Here is a 24,378-nt window from a genome sequence, read left to right as displayed (position 1 = left end):
ATCTTTAAGAGGTTAATTTTGTGAGTGAGTCCTTAATAACAGAGGGACCAAGACTAGATTCTTTATGCCTTAGGCTAGGTTTGCAGTTGGTAGATGCAAAATATGCTGATAAGATTAAAGCTCCTCTAGTGACTCTTAAGCCTCAGGCTCTTTTATTTGCAAATGTCCTGCACCCTCCATCTCAGAGAACTCTCTAGGCTCCGGTACTCTAGAATCCCTTACAGTGGATTTGCATGGACAGGAAAGCGAATTCTCATCTCTTCCAATCACTGCAAGACATGGAACGGATAGTCCGGCTGCACGTCTGGCAGCTGAACCTCTTCACTGAGAATCTAGGTAAAGGCCACTTACTGATCATTATAAATGCACTCATCATAAAGCAGTCCTTCTGGATTTCTGGCATTTTCTTGAATAAACTTATTGAAACACCCTAAGGAGAACTCAGACATCCTTTTCAACCCTCAGGAGCGGATGAGAGGATGCAGCTTCATTTGTTAAATTGCAGTTGCATGTCAGTTATGAATAAACATGGACTGGACTTCTGATGCTAATATAGGAACGATATTTGTACCTCCTGGAAGTAACTCCTATAGCTCGTTTTCTTTTAAAATTATGCAATCCACAGTCAAGTCCTGGGGTACAAGTCTAAGAGGCGTCAGCCACACAAGAGGCTAAAGTGACTTTGGGGTAGTCTGCAAGTATCTCAACCTGTCATTTCTCCAGACATTCAGATATAGTACATTTTAAACACAGCACTGCCTTTTTCTTGAAATATTTAGTTTCAGTGTTAGCTAAGTTTGTGATTTTTTAATGCAGAAAAAATGATTTATTTTTAATTTCCGATTCCTCGTCGGGCTATGTATATGTAAGGTCCAGGGTTATGAGAAGGCAGAAGTAAACTTGCTGGGGAGAAGGCGTCATGGTATCATGTAAAGTCCAGGGTTATGAGAAGGCAGAAGTAAACTTGCTGGGGACAAGGCGTCATGGTATCATGTAAAGTCCAGGGTTATGAGAAGGCAGAAATAAAGTTGTTGGGGAGAAGGCGTCAGGGTATCATGTGATGTGGCTTAGATTAATATGGGCCTCGTCGGGCTATGTATATGTAAAGTCCAGGGTTATGAGAAGGCAGAAGTAAACTTGCTGGGGAGAAGGCGTCATGGTGTCATGTGATGTGGCTTAGATTAATATGGGCCAGAGCACTTTCTCTTTAGACATTGCTAATGTTATTCTTATTCTTCTACCATTCACAATAATAGCTAACATTTACTGAGTGCTTACAGTGTGCTTGGAACTTTGCTGAGAACTTTATACCAATTATCTGAGTTTTACAGAAACATTTTAAGGTAGATATTGTTAATATCCCAATTTGACAGAAGGAAGAAACAGGAGTTCTGGGCAGGTAAGGAACATGCCCAAGCATTGCTCACTAATAAATGACTGAGCTGTGTGTAAACCTAGTTCTTTCCACGTCCAAAGCCCATACTTGTAACCACTGCACTGCTGTTTGTAGATTTGTTCGACTCCTCAGAGCAGTAAGTCAGTTTCATCTTACTTGCCTGGCCTCTCCATTGAGTATTGAACTTGGCAGGAAATAGTGTTGGGAGTGATTTGTGATGTCTGAAATAGGTAGATCCAGTACAGAGGAATGTTGAAATTAGACTTACTATTCCCATATTAGATTCTTCTCAGACTATCCACGAGAGACTTCTCCATGGACCCAATACCAACCAAGCTTCTGTAGAACATTTTTTTTTTTTTTTTGAGACAGAGTCTTGCTCTGTCACCAGGCTGGAGTGCAGTGGCGCGATCTCGGCTCACTGCAACCTCCGCCTCCCGGGTTCAAGTGATTCTCCTGCCTCAGCCTCTTGAGTAGTTGGGACTACAGGTGCACACCACCACGTCCAGCTAATTTTTTGTATTTTTACTAGAGACAGGGTTTCACCATGTTGGCTGGGATGGTCTCGATCTCCTGACCTTGTGATCCACCCACCTCAGCCACCCGAAGTGCTGGAATTACAGGTGTGAGCCACTGCACCTGGCCTGTAGAACACATTTTTATTATGCAGTCCATGTTCATATGTCTAGCCTGTCAGTGGGCTACTTGTTAATAAAAAGCAGCCGTTTCATATTAGTGTCTCATTGAAAGCAGTGCCTGTTTTCCATTCATTCTACCTTGGATTTGTTTTCTTCCTCAATACTGAATTCTTAGAAAACGATACGTATGTTGAAAAATACTTGAGAATACCTGAGAACGGTTCTCTGTTGCATTTATTGCTATATGTGAACCTTTCTATCAAGAATCCCAGGTGTTTTGTGATTTCCGTGTGTGTGAAATACATTAACTCTCCTTATGGTTGGAGAAATCAAAACAGTGCAGGTAAATGGTGTTTTGAAATACCCGTAATAGTAGCGAATAAGTCAGAGCCTCACAATGCTTCATTTTTTTATGGAAAATTTGAACACATACCCACCTCTTCAGTGTTGAAGAATTTTTTCCTGTTTGATTTTGTTGCTGAGATTGGAGTTTGTCCCATGAGAAATCACTGAACAGATTTAATTTTGTTTATTCTTTTTTTTTTAAGACAGCATATTTGTTCTCTACCAATATTATCCAAAGAATGAAATGAATTTCAACCAGAGATGTAGGACCTAAAAAATTTAGGTCAAAGCTTACATATAAGTGGCTTTGTCTTGCTGGCATCAGTATTTTCGTATTTCTCTTCTCAAAAGAAGATAACTTTATATCAATATTTCAGAATTCCATGTAGCCCACCCTACTGACTGCATTGTTGCCTGTTATGCTGATGATATAAAGATCTTTTGTTTTCCTTGCCTGGGATGTTCTGCCATATCTCAGATGGCTGGATGGACACAGGTGGCCTAAAATTCCTGTGCCAGATTCAGCATGATCCTGACCTAACTTGGCCTGGATCATAAAGTAAACCTTGGGGAATGTTCCCGTGGCCTGAGCCGGAAACACTGGCCTCTGGGAGCTCCTTATGGGGGAGAGAAAACAAGGAGCTGTAAACTGGACAATGGATTAAAACTCTAGTAAACTGGCTGGGTGCAGTGTCTCACGCCTATCATCTCAGCACTTCGGGAGGCCAAGGTGGGTGGATCAACTGAGGTCAGGAGCTTGACACCAGCCTGGCCAACATAGTGAAACCCCATCTCTACTAAAAATACAAAAATTACCCAGGCGTGGTGGCGGGCGCCTGTAATCCCAGCTACTCAGGGGGCTGAGGTGGGAGAACCACTTGAACCTGGGAGGTGGAGGTTGCAGTGAGCCAGGATCCTTCCACTGCACTCTAGCCTGGGCAACAGAGCAGACAATCTCAAAAGAAAAAAAAAATCTAGTAAACTGAATTCTGGGTCAGATCTTACCTCCTGTGTAACCTTGGCTAAGTTACCAAATTCCTCTTCACCTCAGTTTCTCTGACTGTAAAATGGAGACACAAGCCAGAAAATCTTTAAGTTCCTGCCAAGTTTTAAGAGTTTGAAGCTTCTATGATACTCTGTGCCCAGGCCCTTCCTGATGTCTGCTTTCACAGCGGGTCAAGCAGCAATGCTGTTGTACTCTCTGCATCTTGGGGCTTGTTCCTCTGAACGCTTGAAGACAAGGGCTGAGCCGCGTCAGCTCTTTCCCAAAACACAATTTAAACCCGTCACAGTGGTCAGAAATGCCACTTTGGGAGGCCTCCCTGGGTTCTCTGGGTGTTTTGTTGAAGCAGCCTCAGGTTCTCTAACGTTCTTTCTGTTGAAGATGATATCTACAAGCTTTATAAGCTTTCTTCTGACGGGGAGAGGGAAGAGGTTCTCTTAAATACAGCGTTCAACTGTCAACCGTCATCTTTAGGGAGACCCTTCAATAACCTCAGTTTCTCTTTGTGTATAACTAGAGCTAATAAGAGAATGTGGGTATATTGGGCTAAAACAAAGCCAACATTACAGTAGTGCACATGATATTCTTAAAAGAAAAACAAAGGCGGCACGCCAGACTAAATAAGGCTACCATGGCCACCGAAGTTTTGCATCAATTTGTGACCAAAGGACATTTTTCAAACTGACCTAAGCCAATTTGGTATCTGCAGTTATTTTTGGTCAATATCATTAGCCTCCCATAGTTCAAAGTAGGTGGGGCTATAGGTTTTCTCCTACAAAACCTTGTTTCCAGGTCATGTTACAAAGGAAATAAGTCTTTTATTTTTATTTTTATTTTTGGAGATGGAGTCTTGCTCTGTTGCCCAGGCTGGAGTGCAGTGGCGTGATCTTGGCTCACTGCAACCTCTGCCTCCCGGGTTCAAGCGATTCTCCTGCCTCAGCCTCCTGAGTAGCTGGGACTGCAGGTGCGCCCCACCACACCTGGCTAATTTTTATATTTGTAGTAGAGACGGGGTTTCATCATGTTGGCCAGGATTGTCTTGATCTCCTGACCTCGTCATCCACCCGCCTCGGCTTCCCAAAGTGCTGGGATTACAGGTGTGAGCCACTGTGCCTGGACAGGAAATAAGTCTTAAACCAAATTCTGCCATACTTACAAACGTGTAGCAAGCTGACAGGAAAAGTCCTACAATTCGTTTTGTAAACTTGATGAAAAGCCACGCCCCTATCCTTTTAGGCAATCCTACAGCATTTTACATAAAGGGTACCCTAGAGGCAAGTGTGGTTATTGCACTAATGGCATGAGCCAGATAATCATCCAGTTAGTCAAGCAGAGAAAAGTGCTCCTGGAATGACCTGAACAATGGACCAATCAGTTCAAATCCCTAATTTGATTAATTGGGCTTGCTGGATTTTATAAAAGCAAGAATGCCTGCTCAATATTTCTAGCCAATCACTATATCTTGAACATAACCATTTTCACCAAAGAAAAATAATTTCTAACTGCCATGATTCCAGTTAAACTCTGCCGTTGACCAGTAATAGAGATAGCCAAGGCAGCGTGGCAACGGCCTTTGGAGTGTAACCTTCTGATGAGACTCTCAGATGATAACTTGGACTGGCCTAGGCACTGAGCAATCAGAACAGATTCTGGCCTCAGCTGATGCTGTGCAGAAGCTTCCTACTGAGCCGGAATTGTCTCAGAGAGCTGCCAAGGCAACCAGGTCTTGAGTGGCCAAGATCTGAGATAGAAGGGAACTATAGAGAGTGGAGAAGGTGCCCTTCTCTCCCTGTTCATCTGCTGAGAAGGCAGCAGAACTTTTGGCAGTATAATGAGGCTTAAAAGACAAAATTTGGGATTCAGACCTGCCAAGGTAGACAAGACTTAAGAGATCAAGATCCTGGGAGGAAGAGACAGAAAAGTGAACTGGATACTCCAGTCGTTGTCCCCTTTGAAGCATTTGCCAAATATTAGACTGCATAGTGCAAGAGACTAAGCAAAAAACCCCATTTTTAGTGGAGTTCTCAGTATCACAGTGCTAAGTGGAAAAAAAAAAATCACATGGCGGGGTGCAGTGGCTCATGCCTGTAATCCCAGCACTTTGGGAGGCCGAGGTGGGTGGATCACCTGAGGTCAGGAGTTTGAGACCAGCCATCACCAACATGGTGAAACCCCGTCTCTACTAAAAATACAAAAACTTAGCTGGGCGTGGTGGTGGGAGGCTGTAATCCCAGATACTCGGGAGACTGAGGCAGGAGAATCACTTGAACCTGGGAGGCGGAGGTTGCAGTGAGCCAAGATCGTGCCATTGCACTCCACCCTGGGCAACAGGACCAAAACTCTGTCTCAAACAAACAAACAAAAAACAATCACATTCAAAGCATAGCCAGGAGAAGAGGCACTAGGAGATACCCCACTGGGATCCTTGAAGAATCATAACCTAAAAATAGATGTGAACCTGAAGTAGACAAGCGATACAAAATCTCAGTGAGCTCAGTCTGGGATTGGTTTAGCTTGATCACTCCCATTCAGCTGCCTACCAGAGGACTGGGTGAACGATCACTGAAGAAAGATAGGAGTCTCTACCTTTCTCATAAGTTGTTTCAATCAAAAATGATTAAGCATACCAAGAAATAGGCCTAAAAGAAAAAAAATAGGCACTGGAGTGATACCCATAACTTACTGGCATTATCAGACATAAATTTCAAAATATCTGTGATTCATATGTTCAGGAAGATAAATGATACAATAAAGAATTTCACCAGAAAATTGGAATTCATAAAAAGAAACTGGGGCCAGGCGTGGTGGCTCACACCTGTGTAATCACAGCATTTTGGGAGGCTGAGTTGGGCAGATGACTTGATCCCAGGAGTTCAAGACCAGCCTAGGCAACATGGTGAAACTCTATCTCTATAAAAAATACAAAAATTAGCCAGGCGTGGCAGCGCACACCTGTAGTCCCAGCTACTTGGGAGGCTGAGGTGGGAGGATCACCTGAGCCTGGGAGGTCAATGTTGCAGTGAGTCAACTTCACTTCAGCCTAAGTGACAGAGATCCTGTCTCACAAAAGAGAAAAGAAAAGAAATAAAGAAAAGAAAAGAAAGAGGAAATTCTGGAACTTAAAAAATGAAATAATGGATATTAAGAACACAACAAGTGGATCTAATAGCAGATTAGATTTAGTACAAGACAGAATTAGTGAAATGGAATGCAAATCAGTTGAAAATATCCAGAGAGATGCATGGAGAACAAAAAGGATCAAAATACAGAAAAGAGCAGAAGAGACATATGGAACACATGTAACATATAATTGAAGGCCTGGAAGAGGGGAAGAGGGAATGAGGCAGAAGCAATATATTTTTCTTTTTCTTTTTAGTTGACACATAATAATTGTACATATTTGTAGGTACATATTTATAGGATACAAAGTGATGATTTTGGTATAGGTATACAATGTGTAATGATCAAATCATGGTAATTAGCATATCTATCAACTCAAACATTTATCATGTCTTTGGATTGTGGACATTGAAAATCTTTTCTTCTAGCTTTTTGAAACATATAGTAAATCATCGTTAACCATATTCGCCTGAGAGTGCTGCAGGACGCCAGAACTCCTTCCTCCTACATAGCTATAATTTGGTCTATAGTTTGGTATCCATTAACGAACCTCTCCCCATCCACCTCTCCTTCCTACCTTTCTCAGCCCCTAACTCCTACAATTCTACTTCAAAACGTGATTTAAGAAGCCGTAGCTTGCCCCAACCAGGATATACACAGAGAAAACCACAGCTGGGTACAATGTAGTAAAACTGTTGAAAACAAAAGCCAAGGAGAAAAATGATTAAAGCCGTGAGAAAAAAATTCATTATTTTTAAAGGAGCAACACTAAGACAGTAACTCATTGCTCAACAGAAACAATGGATGCCAAGAGACAATGGAACGTCATATTCATGGGTTGAAAGAATGTAACCGTCAACCTAAAAGTTTACAAACTTAATAAAGATATTCGTCAAACATAGAAGTGAAATAAAGACATTTCAGGACAAAAATTGAAAGAATCCATCACCAGTAGACCAACACTAAAAGAAATACTAAAAGGAAGTATACGGATAGAAAGAAAATGATCCCAGAAATGCAGGAAGGAATGAAAGCTGACAGAAAGGGTCAACATGTGGTTAAGTTCAAATGTATTAAGAATATGAGATGTATTGATGGCTGGATAGAGGGATGGATAAATATGTGATAAAGTAAATGTAGAAAAAATTTTCACATGCAGAAATGTGGAAAAATTAAAGAATCTGGATGAGGGGCATATGGGCATTCACCATACCATTCTATTTTTGTAAAATGTTCAGAAAATAAATATAGGGCAAATATAAATGAACATTGACCATATGAAAGAACAAAAATGGGGTTTTGTGGGCACTAAAATATATGTAGCATTAAATGCATGACAAAAACAATACAAAAAGTGAAAGGGGGTAAAGGGAGTTAAAGTGTAATAAAATCATAACATCTGGAAGTATTAAAACTCAGAATTTTACCAGACTACAATAGGTCAAGGACACATAATGTAATCTGTAGAGCAACTAGTAAAATAATGCATAAAAGGGAAAATAGAATGAAAAACACTTGATTAATCTAAAATAATTCAAGAAAGAAGAGGAAAGAGAACATAAACTAGGTGAACTAATAGAAAACAACTGTAAGATGGTAGCTATCAACTCAAGTATATCCGTAATTGAGTTACATGAAAATTGACTAAATACTCTAATTAAAAGATAATTATTGTTAGACTGTATTTTAAAGACAACAAAATCTAATTAAATACTGCTTATAAGAGACGCTTCATAAATGTAAGGACAAAAAGAAGTTGAAGATAAAAGAATGAAAAAAAAGATATACCTTGTAAATGCCAACCAATATAAGCTGGCATAGTTCTAATATCAGAGAAAATAGACTTTTCAAGAATCATCATGAAGTCAGGAGTTCAAGACCAGCCTGACCAACATGGAGAAACCCCATCTCTACTAAAAATACAAAATTAGCTGGGTGTGGTGGCGCATGTCTGTAATCGCAACTACTTGGGAGGTTGAGGCAGGAGAATTGCTTGAACCCTGGGGGCGGAGGTTGCTGAGAGCTGAGATTGCACCATTACACTCCAGCCTGGGCAACAAGGGTGAAACTCCATCTCAAAAAAAAAAAAAGATAAGTATCTTTAATTTATCATTAATGTTAAATAGCCAAAAATATACAGAATTAAAAGAAGAAACCAGTCTGTAATCATAGAAACAACATGTCTCTCTCAAAAACTGATAGAACAGGCAGACAAAAAATCAGTAAGGAGAGAAGATCTGAATCTCTCAACAATGACACAATTCATTTCCAAGTACAACTGGGACATTAACCAAAATTGACCATATGTTGGCTCATAAAGCAATTCTTGACAAATTTCAAAGGACTAAATTCATTCAGAGTATTTTTTTTTGGACCAGAGAGAAATTAAGCTGTAAATCAATGACCATAAAAATAGAAAATCAGAAAATCACCAAATGTTTAGAAATTAAGCATTCTACTTGTAAATAACCAACAGGTTAAAGAATAAATTTCAGTGGATTTCACACAATAGTTTGAAATGAAATGATGAAAATTTTACACGTCAAGTGCTAACTAACCATTCACCTCTGAAGTGTCTATTCCTAAGGTACTTCAAATATTAAATAACTACTCCTATAATGTAAATTAATAACTAACCCACACATTATTATACTATGTATACTGAAGGACTGTTATTTATTTATTTATTTTAAGACAGAATCTCGCCCTGTTGCCCAGGCTGGAGTGCAATGGCGTGATCTCAGCTCACTGCAACCTCCGCCTCCCGGGTTCAAGTGATTCTCCTGCCTCAGCCTCCTGAGTAGCTGGGATTACAGGCATGTGCCACCACACCCAGCTAATTTTTATATCTTTAGTAGAGACAGGGTTTCACCTTGTTGGCCAGGCTAGTCTCAAACTCCTGACCTCGTGATCTGCCTGCCTTGGCCTCCCAAAGTGCTGAGATTTATTCTATCGTATTATCATTCATCTCAAACTGCATAAGTAACTTGCAGTTGATTTTTCAACATTCAAACATCATTTATTATTATCCATCAAATTGCCATCTTGTTCCATTTCCCTGCATATCTCCTTTCTGTGTAGAAGTCTTCCTTCTGGGAGCAGGACGAGGTAAGTGAGATGAGAGCCTGGACTGCCACACTTTATATCCTAATATTTTTAACCCAATTTGCTTTAGTGTGGTCAGAGAAGCTGGAAATTGAATCGGAGACCTCAGGGGCAACTCAGATGATGAGTCAGCCTGGATGTGAAGGTTATCAGTCTTGGCTCCGTGTGTTTGATTAGAAGCTAGTGGAATGTTATCATTGACTCCGCCAGCAAACATCTTCACTGGAGAGGCAGCTGGGTTAAGGAAGAACATGCTGAAAATAGAGCTTATGAACATAGCTGAAAACCGTTTATCCACAGCAACCAGCAGAAGTGAGGGGCGGGAGAGAGCACAGCAGTTGGCAATCAGAGCGTGCATACAAGCAAAGGGATCATTTCTTCCAAGCTGTGTCTGAGGGCACGCAATCATGTATACTGAGCTTTCTTCCTGAAAAGATAGTTTAAATCTGTGTGGATTGTCAAGTTTTCTTCCTCTCCATAATATGGTCATTAATATTTCACTTTCTTTTAGCCAGGAACTTTCAATAATTCAACATCTGCTCTTCCAGGCTGCCTGCAAGAAAGGCCAGTTTCCACCCACTGCCTCCTGGGTTTGTCCTTCCAGGTACAGAATCTGAGAGGTACTGGGGAAAAGAGGAGGTAACGAGGCTAGTCTCTCACTCCTCTCTCTTCCCTACCTGTGTTTCTTTGACGGGTTCACATTCTTCTTGCATCAGATAGTAAATGCAGTCAAGGAACTGGTGAGGAAAATGGGAAGTTTTTTTGTGCGTGTGTTAGATGGGAAGAGGAAAATTAGCAAGTGTTCTTTAAGAAAAGCAGACACAGTTACATTCATGAGGCAGCCGGTTGCCAGACTAGTATGACTCCTGAAGGAACAACTTGGATTGCCTTTTTTTTTAAATCAGTTTTTATCTAGACCAAATCTCTTTTATTTCAGTGATGTCAAGCAGCTCATGTTACCTTCGTCCAAAGAGAAAGATGTATGGGAGCTTCAAACTCAGGACAATTCTCGATGTCCTTAGCATTGACTCATATTAAAAATGTAAGAGAACACTAGAATAATAGTGATGTGTGTGTGTGTGTGTGTGTGTGTGTGTGTGTGTGGTTTCCTTTCCTGGAGAGGGTCATCCTTTACAAATATAACCTAGATTAATCCAACATAATGATAGTCTGAAGAGGTTGAATAAATCAGCCCAGATATGCAGGTGATTTAGCCAAGGCTACCTGGTGAGTCTAGGGGCACAGCCGAATCAGGGTGGAGTCCCTAATTCATAGCTAACCTGCACTGCCATAGTCTATCGGAATTGAGGAAGAGATTATTATCTGATTTTATTATTCCGGGACACGTAAACTTGGCTGAGGACACACAGCTCGGAACCCTAGCCCATAGATAAATAGACAACTTTATAGAGTATTATTTGAGTAAGCCAAAAAGTTTCCACTTACATATATTCTAGACCTCCACTTTAAAGTAATTTGAGGGGGACAGAGAGGCAAAGTGAGCAGCATTTCTTCAGAAATCACGTTGTCTGGAAATAGCTCAGTAGTGCACATGGCTCTCCGTTAGCCAATTGCTGTCCTGGGCCTGGAGGGCCATAGAGCCGGACAGAGGCCTTGTTTTGTTTGGTTCGGTTTGTGCTTGTGGTATTCAGGCTGGTAGGTCTGATGCCTGGTAAAGTGCTGAAGCAATCATGGGTGCGAGGTACACAGTGTGGAATGTATCACACGGTCACTTTTCTAAGGGAGACATTCTCCCCCTTCCAGGAATTTGCTGAGGGTTGGGCTGAGTGGAAGCGTTTCCTTCCTGCCTGTTCTCTGACTTCCAATGCGCACTTTGTTTTAGGCTGGATAGCTACACATCATCAATGAGATTGCAGACAGTCCCTGTGCTTGCTAAGAACAGTGGAAGGTTTTAGGACTACTGTGTCTTACATATTCATTGTCTAAGCCCCCAAGTGTACAGCATTCAAAGCTATTCCTTCCAGCTCTGAAATTTCTTTGGGTGAAAGCTGTCGACTTTCCTTAGAGGAAAAAGAAAGCCATTTCATCAGGGCACTGACCTCATTCCTGTAAGCTTGACTGGCTGAGCCCTGGGAGTGACACCTGTCCCAGTCTTTGGCTTTAGCAAGTGATTGATTTGAAGAAATGGTATTGGTCATTTGACCCACAAACTGATTCTGAAATAAGACTCATTTGTAATAAATACATCTCACATTTGAGGACTGAATTCTTCAACACACATTCCAAGTTTTGTCAGTTAGAAAAAATACAGTACTTTGTAAAGTATAAAATCCATAACTCTATATAACCCAAACAATAGGTTGAAAACTGGGTTTGTTGTAAGTAACGTATTAATAACACCTGGTGTAATGCCTGTTAACATGCTCGGTGCCTGAAGCAAATTGGCAAGCGCTTCATCTCCTTTTGCCAATAACTTGTCAGAAACTGACTGAGGGTTCCTTCCAAACTCTCAGAAGAACATCCAAGGCAAGGCAGCTTATGTAGCTCTTGAACTTCACCAGGGCGAGGGCTGGGCCCCGGCCAACTAGAGAAGCCACAGCTGAATCAGAGGAGGAATTCCGAAGAGCTGGGCAGGGGCCTCCTGATGGCGAGATGCCGAATGGGATAAGAATGTGATGAATTAATTGATTTGTATCTTACGCAAGAGCTGCAGTGAGGATGGTGAAATTCATTTCCTTCCATAGGTCCTGCCCCTTTCTTTGTAAGTCAGTCAGCAGCGTTGCCAGAGCTGCCTAAAATGCCACCTCCATCCCCTGACAATCAAAGAGGAATCTTTCTATGCAGGCTGAGTTCTAATGACGAACTCAGCCTTCGTTAAAATCAAGACCACTTACTATGCGTATGTGATGTGTTATAAGCACTTTCAGATGCATGATTTTAAACATTCTGGCCATCCTGTGAGGTCAGTACCATTATTATCCCCATTTCGTGGACAGAACAGTTGTTTAGAGAACTTCAGTAATTTACTCAAGGCGATCTGGTGTGAAAAGTTTGAGAGAGGACACTGCAGCCAGGCCACCTGGGTCCAGATCTTGGCCTTGCCACTCACGAGCTATGTGGCCTTGAGCAAAGGTCTTAACTTCTTTGTGTTTCAATGTCCTTATCTGTAGAATAAGGATAATAGTGTGGCGGATGTCACAGAGTCGTAATGAGGGTTAAGTAAGTTGATATATAGACAGCTCTGAGAACCCGGCCTGGCATATGGTAAGGACTAGCTACTTATTTGTGGTGGTGATTTGTTTTTACTCTGTGAGAGATCTGAACCCAGTTTAGTTTGATGCTAGGGTCAGAGTTCTTTGTCATCTGTCCTTAAGAAGCCAGTGGAATAAATATCTTCTTTCTCCTACATTTACAAAGAGATGATAATCCTGCTTTAGAAGAGTTATCATGCCTGCAGAGGTATCATAGAGATTAGTTTTTATCCGCAGAGCACTTTTTAATTGGAGGATAATTGCTACACTGGACTAGTGTGGTAGTAGGAATTCATATCAAAATTAGACTTTGTGACCGAAAGTATAAACAAATGCATTTTTGCTAAGACTAGCCACATATTTAGAGGCATATAGCAGTCTGAAATAATTCTATTCCTTTGTCAACACACAGACGGAGGACTGTGGAGCCTTTTGCTAAATTTGGCTCTGCTGCACTTCCGTCTTTAGAACTAGGCAATTGCTTCATCATGCCCACATTGTGCTACCCTGATATTTTGGTACCTACTGCGCTGCCGCACATTCATGGGACGCCAGCTGTACCATCTATATAATAATCTGAGAACTTGGCCATTCACCATCCAAAGTTTTCATACAAACCAATGAAGGCGGCGTGCACTTCAGATGAGCAAACACCAGACCCGTAGTATAGGTGGACAGATAACTAGATTTTGCTTTTCTGATAAAAAAGGAATCTTGTCTGTTGTTTTAGAACTACTTTATATGGACAGTGAGTGCAGCATGAGTTCTTCCAACTGGAGATTTAATGGAGGCCTGGATCAAACATTACATACTTTGTTACATCTTTTTGAGAATGAGTTGGAGTGAGGGGATGTTATATTTAAAAAGAAGAGGCTGGCTGGGAAGGGTGGCTCACACCTGTAATCCCAGCACTTTGGGAGGTCGAGGTGGGCGGATCATGAGGTCAAGAGTTCGAGACCAGCCTAACCAACATGGTGAAACCCTGTCTCTACTAAAAATACAAAAATTAGCTGGGTGTATTGGCGCACGCCTGTAATCCCAGCTACTCGGGAGGCTGAGGCAGGAGAATTGCTTGAACCCAGGAGGGGGAGGTTGCAGTGAGCCGAGATCCTGCCACTGCACTTCAGCCTGGCAACAGAGCGAGCAAGATTCTGTCTCCAAAAAAAAAAAAAAAAAAAAAAGAAGAAGAAGAAGAGGCAACACTTGTCTTGGCAAACCATGACTAGTTTAGACTGCAAGCTCAATGAAGATCAAAACTAGGTTGGTCTTGTTTTGTTTCAGGCACTCTCTGTATGTATTTGTTGAATGAATGAATGAAAATAATAGTTATGATTATAGACATTATCTAAGTATGAAGAACATGCCTCTGGATAAGTAAAGACACATAAAATGGTAGGAGGGTTAAAGAACATCAGTGGGATCAGTGGGTACCAACTGTTTTGTCATGACAGGGGGATAGCTCTGAAAAATTTCTGTATTAATTGGAAAAGAAGCTTATGGTGAACTTTTTTTTTTTTTCGAGATGGAGTTTCGCTCTTGTTGCCCAGGCTGGCGTGCAATGGCGCGATCTCAGCTCATCGCAATCTCTGCCTCCCGGGTTCAAGTGATTCTCCTTCCTCAGCCTCCTGAGTAGCTGGGATTACAGACATGCGCCACCACCCCGGCTAATTTTGTATTTTTAGTAGAGACGGGGTTTCTCCATGTTGGTCAGGCTGGTCTTGAACTCCCAACCTCAGGTGATCTGCCCGCCTCGGCCTCCCAAAGTGCTGGGATTACAGCGTGAGCCACTGCACCCGGCCATGGTGAACTCTTTTTAAATGACACATAAAATTTCCTGATTTGTCTTTTAAAAGTTACATCTAGATTTTCATGTATCATCTTTCTCATAAGGATAGCTAATTAATATATAGATTTTATGTATGGATTTTCATATTTCATGTATATAACATGAATTAAACTGTTATTTGTATGAAGTGCCAAGCTCCTTTTGGGTAGTACCTACCACCCTGTATATACCTCATGCCAAATGAGTTTTTAAGATATTGGCATGTCCCAAATTCACCATTTACATTCTTGAAAGTACTTCCTTTGTTCCATACAGATCTAACTAAATATTAGAGGTATCTGACCTTTTATTTTTTGAAAAAATGTTTGATGTTCTGACTATTTGCAACAAAAGACCTCTGTTCTCAAATGCCCTGTATGGAGAGAATTTCTCGGTTCTTTTGAGAGAGATAAAAACCCTCTCTTAAGTCTGTGAGACTAAAGATAAAGGGCATCCCAGCACCATGTATCTGAGGGATAATGACTGTCGGTATCGGAGAGCTGGGCGGTGATGGGTGTGTTGGAAGCACCGGCTGGACCAATGGACTTGGAGCTAGAACTTGGTTTTGCTCTCGGCGTTGCCGCAGGGTGGCTGTCTTGCCTTATGCAGGTTTTGAGTCTCTTCTGTAACGATCTGGTAGCTATTCCCCATCTGTGCTATGGGATTTGACGCCACATGACTCCAGCTACCCTGGTAGGCCTTTCCCAGGTGTTGGTCAGAGATATGATCCAAAGGCTCTCTGTAGAAGATTGTTCTCTCCTGAGTGTTCTGATGCAGCCAGCACAAGGGTTTCCTAAGGAAAGGAACCTGGTCCTGCTTCATTCGTTTTCGTATCCCCTAGGGGCTGCTGAATAAAGTACTAGTTCCCAAGCTTTCTGTCATATCTTCTCTGCACACTTCTGGAGTAGAGTGGGTGAGGGCAAGGCCAGGAGGTCAGTGCCACAGTGTGGGAAGAGAGGAGGCCCTGGGCCCTATTCTCTCTGGGGAGCTTTACATCACCCATTGCTCTCTCCATCTCCCCAGGGCCCAGATGGCTCCATTCTAGAGCTTCTCCTCCAACCCCTTCCCACCTTCCATCCCAAACACTTTCCTCTCTCCTTCTTGGTCTCTCTCTCTCTCTCTCTCTTTCTCTGCCCTTCCTTCCTTCCCTCCCTCCCTTCCTCTCTTTCTCCCTCCCTCCTTCCCTCCTTCCCTCCCTCCCTCCCTTCCTCTCTTTCTCCCTCCCTCCTTCCCTCCTTCCCTCCCTCCCTTCATGTTTTCCTTTCTTCCTTCTTTCTTTTTCTTTTCTTTCTTTCTTTTTTTTTTTTGATACAGGGTCTTGCTCTGTTACCCAGGCTGAAGTGCCACCCCTGTGATGCCTAGTGGTACAAACACTACTCACTGCAGTCTCGACCTCCTGGGCTCAAGCAATCTTCCTGCTTCAGTAGCTGGGACTGCAGGTGCACACCACCACTCCCAGCTAGTTTTTTAATTTTTTTGTGCGGATAGTGTCTCACTATGTGGCCCAGGCTGGTCTCGAACTCCTTGCCTCAAGCGTCCTCCCATCTTGGCCTCCTGAAGTGCTGGGGTTACAGGTGTGAGCCACTGCGCCCGGCCTCTCTGCTCTTTCCCTTCCTTCTCCTCTTAGTTAAAATTGTAGCTGTGGTCAGAGGTGGCTCCATCTCCTCGTAGAAAGCAGGGAGCAAGGCTACAAAAGAAATGGTAACATTTTAATGAATTTTAAATGAATAAATCCGTAATTTCCTAGGAAAGACAAACTAAATGATGGTTTGTAGTTGGAAAATTAAGCAATAAAGTACTTTTTTATTTTTTGAGAGAGAGTCTCGCTCTGTCACCCAGGCTGGAGTACAGTGGCACACTCTCGGCTCACTGCAACCTCTGCCTCCCGGGTTCAAGCGATTCTCCTGGCTCAGCCTCCCAAGTAGTTGGGATTACAGGCACGTGCCACCATGCCTGGCTAATTTTTGTATTTTAGTAGAGACGGGGTTTCTCCATGTTGGCCAGGCTGTTCTCGAACTCATGACCTCAAGTGATCCGCCTGCCTTGGCCTCCAAAAGTGCTGGGATTACAGACATGAGCCACTGCGCCTGGCCTATTTTTTTTTTTAATAAGTCTATAATAGGTATACACAAGGCCTGACTATTCCAGATAGTGTCAGCTGTGTAGTTTTCTTATTAGCAGACTTGGGAACTATATTTATAGACAATTGAAGTTTTAAAGATGTAAATAATTTATTTATTCATTCATTTATTCTTTTGAGAGGGAGTCTTGCTCTGTCGCCCAGGCTGGAGTGCTGTGGCACAATCTTGGCTCATTGCAACCTCTACCTCCCAGGTTCAGTGATTCTCCTGCCTCAGCCTCCTAAGTAGCTGGGTTTACAGGTGCCTGCAATCACGCCCTGCTGATTTTTGTATTTGTAGTAGAGACGGGGTTTCACCGTGTTGGCCAGGCTGGTCTTGAACTCCTGACCTCAGGTGATCCAGCCACCTCAGCCTCCCAAAGTTCTGGGATTATAGGTATGAGCCACTGCGGCTCATACATAAAGCATTATATACAATTGTCATTATATACTGTAATGTACCTTCATTCCTTCTGTCTGAACAATGTGGATTTTAGAAATAATTACCAAATATAAACACTACTAAAATGTGTAGATTTGGTGGTGCAGCACATCAAGGAGCACAAATTTTACAAATTTCTTTTTAACCATCTCTGCGTTGTATTTTCAGAATACGGATGATTCATTTTAATCCTGGTGTCTTTAAATGATTAAGGATTTTCATACATGAGGTATTTCCCACAGGGAAATTCTAAGGTAATTTGGGTATGATTCATTTAGAGTTTTTCATTATTTACAACAATTTAGTAACCATTAGAGATTCTTCCTCGCATGTGAATACATACATATATTTTTACATCAAGTATTTCCATCGAATTTTAGCTGCTTATATTTTCTTTTTAACCATTACTTGGAATGGTATTTTCCTATAAGTGGGGAATAAAGAAACTACTTCTGTCTCTTGGGTATATTAACAGAGACAGTGGGGCCTAATTTCTTATGTCCCCTCAGTTAGCCTTTGTCACAGACACTCCTGTGTTTTGGGGCCAGGAGGGAAGAGATCATTGCAAACTACAGTCATGGAATTTGATTCATTTAACTGAAAACTTTTTATTTTACTTTACCCATCTTAAGTCCTCCTGATAGCCCTATAAAGTAATAAATTGTCCAAACCCCTTCAGGAAACTATTCTTAATTCCATCATCATTTATAGTTGCCTATCTGTCCAATAAACCAGAATTTAGCCTTAAAGCCATCGCTCTCTTAATCTATGTTACGATCTTGTCTTTATATATGAGTTGATTTGTTTTTCAAATGAGTGGATGGCCTTAGGTACCATTTTGTTATTCTGCTTGTTTGTGTCTTCTGAAGACAGTCACAGCATCATAGAATACTACAGATGGGAGGGGTCTATGGGATCATCAGAACCAGTGCTTTTCAAAGAAATTTTAACTGCAAACTCCCCATTTGAAGTGAATTTTTGTTTGTTTGTTTGTTTTGTGACGAAGTTTCACTCTTGTTGCCCAGGCTGGAGTGCAGTGGCACAATCTCAGCCCACTGCAACCTCCACCTCCTGGGTTCAAGCAATTCTCCTGCCTCAGCCTCCCAAGTAGCTGGGATTACAGCCATGTAATTACACTCGGCTAATTTTTTTTGTATTTAGTAGAGATTGGCTTTCACCATGTTGACCAGGCTGGTCTTGAACTCCTGACCTCAGGTGATCCACACACGTCGGCCTCCCAAGGTGCTGGGATTACAGGCATGAGCCACGGTGCCCAGCCTGAAGTGAAATCTTCTAAGACCCTCAGTATTGGTCCAGGGAGGGTAGACTTCCTCATACCTCCCAGGAGGCCCAAGGGCTCCATTGCCTCTCATTTCCTCTAGATGAGAGAACTGACACCTCTAGAGATAAAATTAGCTGCCCAACATTTTGGTGAGGGAGGAAGAGTCCATTTTTGTTGCTTAGAAGCTTCGAAATTAGCAGAGATCAGTGTACGTGGAGATTGCTGGTAATAAGTCTGGAAACAGAGCAGAAGATTGCAGGTTGGAACCTGGCTTCCCTGGAAGCCAACACTCAGGTGGAGCTGGGCATGCAGGATGTTTACTGGAAATCCACACCCGTAGAAACCAGGAGGATGCAGGATTGTACCGAAGAAAAAGTCAAACTGCCACACAGGCTAACAAAGCCTTGGCCAGCCCCACAGGGAAGCGCTGGAGCATAAATGGCCCATCCTTGTGTCCTGCGTTGGACTTGATGGCTGGGCCTTTATACCCTCACTGCTATCAGTCTTTGGATGTGAACCACCCTGGGAAGGGCAGGCCCTTGGCCTTCTGCAGCATTCTGTGGCTTTCTTCAGTGGAAGCAAATCCTGAAGAAGCTGTCAGCTGGAAGCCAATTGCCCACAGCTGGGGCAACAAGTCCTCCCTTGAAGCAAGATCTAGAAGGCACATCTCCATGTCCCCTCCACATGGCCCCAGGATTGCTGGTGAACATGAGAGACAGTGGAGAGGAGAGTCCCGGGAGGCAGCCTTCCCAGCCAGGCCACCCCAAACTTCTGGTTAGGGATTCCCAGCTTCACAGCACTACGTAAGCTGCTTGCCAACAGATGTTTTGACAACATCTGTTGTCAAAGGTTGACAACAACCTTTGGTCCTTGCGATGGCTTTCTCCTGTGTTTCAAGATGGATTCCTGTTGGCATCTTTCATTTCCACCTCTGTTTCACCAAGTTTAGTGACCATTTTCATACATTGGGGCTTAATGTGGTGCAGTGGAAAGTGTAGCAGATTGAATGTGGAAGATCGGGTTCCAGATCTCGTTCAGGAAGTTAGTAGCTGTGTGACCAAGAGCAAGTCGTTCAGCTTTTCTGAGCCATGATTCCTCAGGTGTACACACCAAGTGATGAAACACTTTAAAAACTAAGAAAACAGTATTTGAAATGCCCCTCAAGTGCTGGTGTTTCCCCAAAGATGTTCTAGAGCCTTCACCATTCCATCCATTCATTCATTCATTCATTCATCTGTTCGATGATTAGTGTGATCCCTAACTTTTTTATTGTTGTTGTTGAGACGGAGTCTCGCTCTGTCGCCCAGGCTGGAGTGCAGTGGCGCGATCTCGGCTCACTGCAAGCTCCGCCTCCTGGGTTCACACCATTCTCCTGCCTCAGCCTCCCAAGTAGCTGTGACTACTGGCGCCTGCCACCACGCCCGGCTAATTTTTTGTATTTCTAGTAGAGATGGGGTTTCACCGTGTTAGCCAGGATGGTCTCGATCTCCTTACCTCGTGATCCTCCCGCCTCAACCTCCCCAAGTGCTGTGTGATCCCTAACTTTTAATCTACAGTTCCTCTTTTTTTTTAAGCCAAGTAGATGGGTGATTTTGTTTTCTGCTAATTATTTTGGTATCTTTCATTCCACCTCTGTTTCACCAAATTTAGTGACCGTTTTCATACATTGGGGCTAAATGTGGTGGTCGTTCTCCAGAAGAGTGAGTGTAAGTTCGCTCTTACTTTGAGCAGCTTATCTCTGTTTAGGCGATTTCTTTGTCACCATTAATGGAAGTGTGACACCTTTCTGAGTCCCAAATGTATCGGTTTATCAAAAACCACCTCTGCAATGCTGCACCTTGTACTGAGTTCGCCTCAGTCTGGTACTTTCTTTGCCTTTTGTCTTGTTCGCCTCCTTGTTAGATTAGCTCCTTAAAACTTTTTCTTTTCATTTTCCACTAAGTCATAACTCTCTAGACTAAATCCTATTAAAGAAACATTTAAAGTGTTTCTTTACTGTGAAGTGTATCATGCATGAAAATAGTGTGTGAAATGGAGGTAGATGTTCAGTTTAAAGACCAATAGTAGAGCAAACGTCTATATACCAACTCCTCAGGTTAAGAAATCCTCTTGTGATATATTTATACACGTGGAGTAGCTACTTTTTCCAGAATTTGGGGACATGTAATGATGACTGAGAGATCGTATAGTCTACATAAAACAGCTCATCATCCTAGAATGAGAAAGAGAGAAACCAGCCAATAAGGAAGGGCAGTGTGTAGAGGTACTTACAATGAGAAATACAAACAAGATGGGATTGGAGCCGTTCTCTATGCCTGGGAGAGTTAGAAAAGTTTCCAAGAGGATGAGACTTTTGAAGGGATGGTTTGCCTGAGGAAGATGAGCGTTCCAGGTAAAGGGAACAGCATAGCACGTGTGGTGATTCTTCTCCCTCCTCATTCCCCTCTCACCATTCTGACCATTCACCTTCAGTTTCGTTTCCACTCTCCTACCCTCCATAAATGTTGGTGTTCCCATAGGTGTTGCATTAGGATCTCTTCTCACGTCATTCAATTTTCATCCATTCACTTGCTCAATGTCAATGAAGCAATGGGTCTCCAGAAACTCCTGCCTGCAGAACTATCTGTGCAGCTTGGTAAAATGCAGATGGTCCCACAAGCTCAATCAGAATCTTTGGGGTAGGGTCCAGGTATCTTTAGTGCAGATGACTGGGACTCCACATGGAGAAATACAGGTGAACAGAGCCCTCATAAAGAGAGGGAGGGTTGGAGAGACCACTCAGGAATCAGTCACAGGTGACCTTGTGCTTCCTGCTACCATGGCTGCCCCTCCCAGCCTGCCTCACCTGTGCCTTTCTCCCTTCTCCCTTCCTGCCTTCAGCTCCTCTGTTGCTTCTTCTTCCTTAAACATCTTCACCGGTTCCTGTGCTATTACAGAGCCCCGTCTGTGGGTCTCATGTCTCTGCTCCATGCCACGCCCTCCCTTGGGCATCATCTGGGCTTTGGCTGGGTCTGTGGAGGGTCCTGGGCTGCAGTGCCATGAACAGTGGAGTGGGGCATGTGAAGTTGACAATCACACTGAAAGCTCCTGCCTCGCCTCTCTACCTTCTTCTCTTTTGGGGGTTTCTTTCCTGAGGCAGGGAAAAAGAAACAGGAACCCAGACCAAACTGAGGAAAACACGATCAGAGATGAGATGGGGTCAGAGGCAAAGGGCTGTTTGTCGGGTTTGCACTTTCATTACTGAGAGCATTGGAATAGTTTTAAGGTGTGCAAACTGTGAGACTAGACAATTCCCTCTATGAAACATGTGCATGCAGATGTTATTCTCATGGGGATATATGTCTGCCTCTGTTTGTCTACAAGTGTTCCCTTGCAGAGTCACAGACATATACAAAACCTGGGTTCCATCAGCTTTGTCTGCACATACGTGGCTAAATGTGTACAGGGATGTACAATTAAAGATTTTAAACACTTGATTTTGACAGTATATTTTGCAGCTGCTGTGCCAAGAACCCTAAGCTACTGTGGGTTAATGGGAGTTGTAGCAAGTATTTCTTTCTCGGCTGTCTCTTTTAGCAGAGCTTCTCTCTCTCTCTCTCTCTCTCTCTCTCTCTCTCTCTTCCCCTCTCTCCCTGTTTCACCCCTCCCTGCCTGCCTGCCTCTGCCCCTCCCTCCTTCCCTCCCTCTCTCTCTCTGAGATAGCAGACACCAGAGTGAAACTGGTGCAGCTTCCTTTGAGAAGCGTGCTTGCATGTGCGGATTGGCAGGATTGTGTGAGCTCCTCTCCCATCCATGCACTGTTCTTGGAGGGAAATGCAATGTTGGAGCAGGGGCTGAGCTGCACTGGGAAGGTGGCTGGGAGCTCAGTGAGGCCAGGATCATGGTTTAGCCAAAGGCTGGAATCACAAGAATGTTTCACCAGGGTCTGCTCTGAGAGTTCTCAGACCCCCATGGATTTTAGAATTTTCCAGCCTTTCCTCCTTCACCTTCGCACAATTTTACTTTCTCCTGAGATGGCCCCAGATCTGCAAGAGACATTTGAGAGAAGCTATTTATTAGCAGACGTGAAGAAATGGATTCTGCACTTGATTATTTAGCCATGACTTATCAATGATGATGGATTGGAAAGCAGTGTAAGTAACGCAGTTATATATGTTGCTGGAGTTAGGTGGTCTGTTTTCTTGCTATTTTTTTTTACTTTAACTTTTTCAGTTTCCTTTTGAGAAAAGTAAAAATAAAATGCATAAAGCATTTCAAAGAAGTTAGGAGGGTCCAGGTTGTGCAAGCTTTCTTCTTGTTCAATGGACTTGCAGAATACCTAGTTCTATCAGAAGAGACACACAAACTACCGACATAGAAGCTACAAACATCCTCTGGAGGATGGGAATGAAATGGGTAATAAATGAAGAAGGTTTCTGAACTGACAGTCATTGCTATAATCAGGCTTATTCAGAGTTGCTAAAATATTTGACATTGGCTCATATTAGAATCAAAGAACTGAAATGTATTCTCTTTTCAGGATCATAAAAATGAAGTTAGCCTGTGGCTTTCAGAGCAGGTTCTTTCTGGCTGCGTAAATGTGAGGGTTTTTGTTTGTTTGGTTGGTTGGTTGGTTTTGTTTTTTAACTAATGTCAAATGTTGACTATGTTTCCTGTCCATTTCAACTTTTCTTGAGGTCGGACATCTCCCTATTCTAGAGTACAATGTCTGGTCACTCTTGGGTTGCAGGCCACTGTCTGGTGGAAAGCTAGTCATTGCTAGTTTATATCAGTCAGAGACTTTTCCATCTTTCTGTGTGAGGGCTTGGTTTAAGCACTTCAATTCCTAAGTATTCAGGGAGGAAAAACAAGTCACTTGAAGACCAAAATCAGTTTATTTCACAAGAGAAAGGAACGGCTATTTAAAAGATGAGAAATTGAAATTTAAAAATATGATCTGCCTTTTCTTCAAAATCTGAAGTGAGGTTAATTTTGTATAGGAAGAGTAACATAAGCTTTCTTGATTAAAAAGCAGTATTTTAGAGGAGGATTTTAAGATCATAAATCACTTAGGTAAGGTCATCAAAAGAGATGGCTGATATTTTTTATGGTCATTGCAACTTTTTAAAAAAAGTCCATACGGTAATGTTAATGCAGCTATTTCTGGCTTCTTAAAACTTGCATAGATTTGGAAGTGAGATTTCTAACAATAAGAGTCGTGAGTTTTTCTGAGCTATCATTGCCTTTCTCTCTCTATCACATTCATACCCCAGGCAGAGCTACTGCCCCTCCCACCTGTCCACCCTGCCTGTCTCCCAGCCCCCATCCTTCTCTCTGAGTCTTGGAACATCATGAAAGACTCTTCTGCAGATTTCCTTTTAACATGCCCTGCCCAGCCTTGGACAGAGGGAGTACTGTGAAGCAACATGCAGGGCTGCCAATTTTGGAAATGAATGAGCTCAGTTGATTCCTGAATATTAAATCAGTTCTGTGAGCAGTAGAATGAGATCATATCTTACCAACCTGACCCAAAGTGTTCCTAACTTTATTAATTGGGGTTTAACATCATCAAGGGCTGTAGCACTGGGCACCCGTGGGGATCAGCCTAAACCCAAATGAAATCCCCAAACTCCACTCGGATTCCTGCTGGCCAAATGCACCTAGGGCCACGCCTTTTAAAATATGTCCTTTGTTATCAAGGGAAATCTGAGACAGAAAACACATGTTGGCAGCATCACGTGAGCGCCTCTCTGCACATAAAGTGGTTGTATCACAAGGGGAAAAGCTTTCGATCTTGTGCCGTTTTGTTTTGGTTTCTTGTTTATGTGGACTCTGTTAGACTCATGCATCTGGAAGAGGCTTGAAGCAGAGTGGAAAACCTAGAGCAAAAATCATGCCGGGGAAAGGAAAAT

At 42.6% G+C, this 24,378-nt stretch overlaps 1 protein-coding gene across 2 annotated transcripts in view; it reads left to right on the top strand.

Annotated features, from left to right (window-relative positions):
- The window catches only part of KIF26B (kinesin family member 26B), a 560,184-nt gene that overhangs the window by 334,869 nt on the left and 200,937 nt on the right, over positions 1-24,378 (top strand). The window contains exon 1 of one of the 2 annotated variants that reach the window (XM_034950152.3): positions 22,213-22,620. The exons of the other annotated variant lie outside the window; for it this stretch is intronic. Coding sequence (XP_034806043.2) covers positions 22,598-22,620 — 23 coding nt within the window. The 5' untranslated portion in view covers positions 22,213-22,597. Of the gene's footprint in view, positions 1-22,212; positions 22,621-24,378 lie in introns of those variants that run through there. 2 annotated transcript variants of the gene reach the window in all.

This window comes from Pan paniscus, chromosome 1 (genome assembly GCF_029289425.2).
Source record: "Pan paniscus chromosome 1, NHGRI_mPanPan1-v2.0_pri, whole genome shotgun sequence".
NCBI classification, from domain to species: Eukaryota; Metazoa; Chordata; class Mammalia; order Primates; family Hominidae; genus Pan; species Pan paniscus.
The sequence above is the reverse complement of the archived record's forward strand: the minus strand, read 5'-3'. Positions and strand labels throughout refer to the sequence as shown.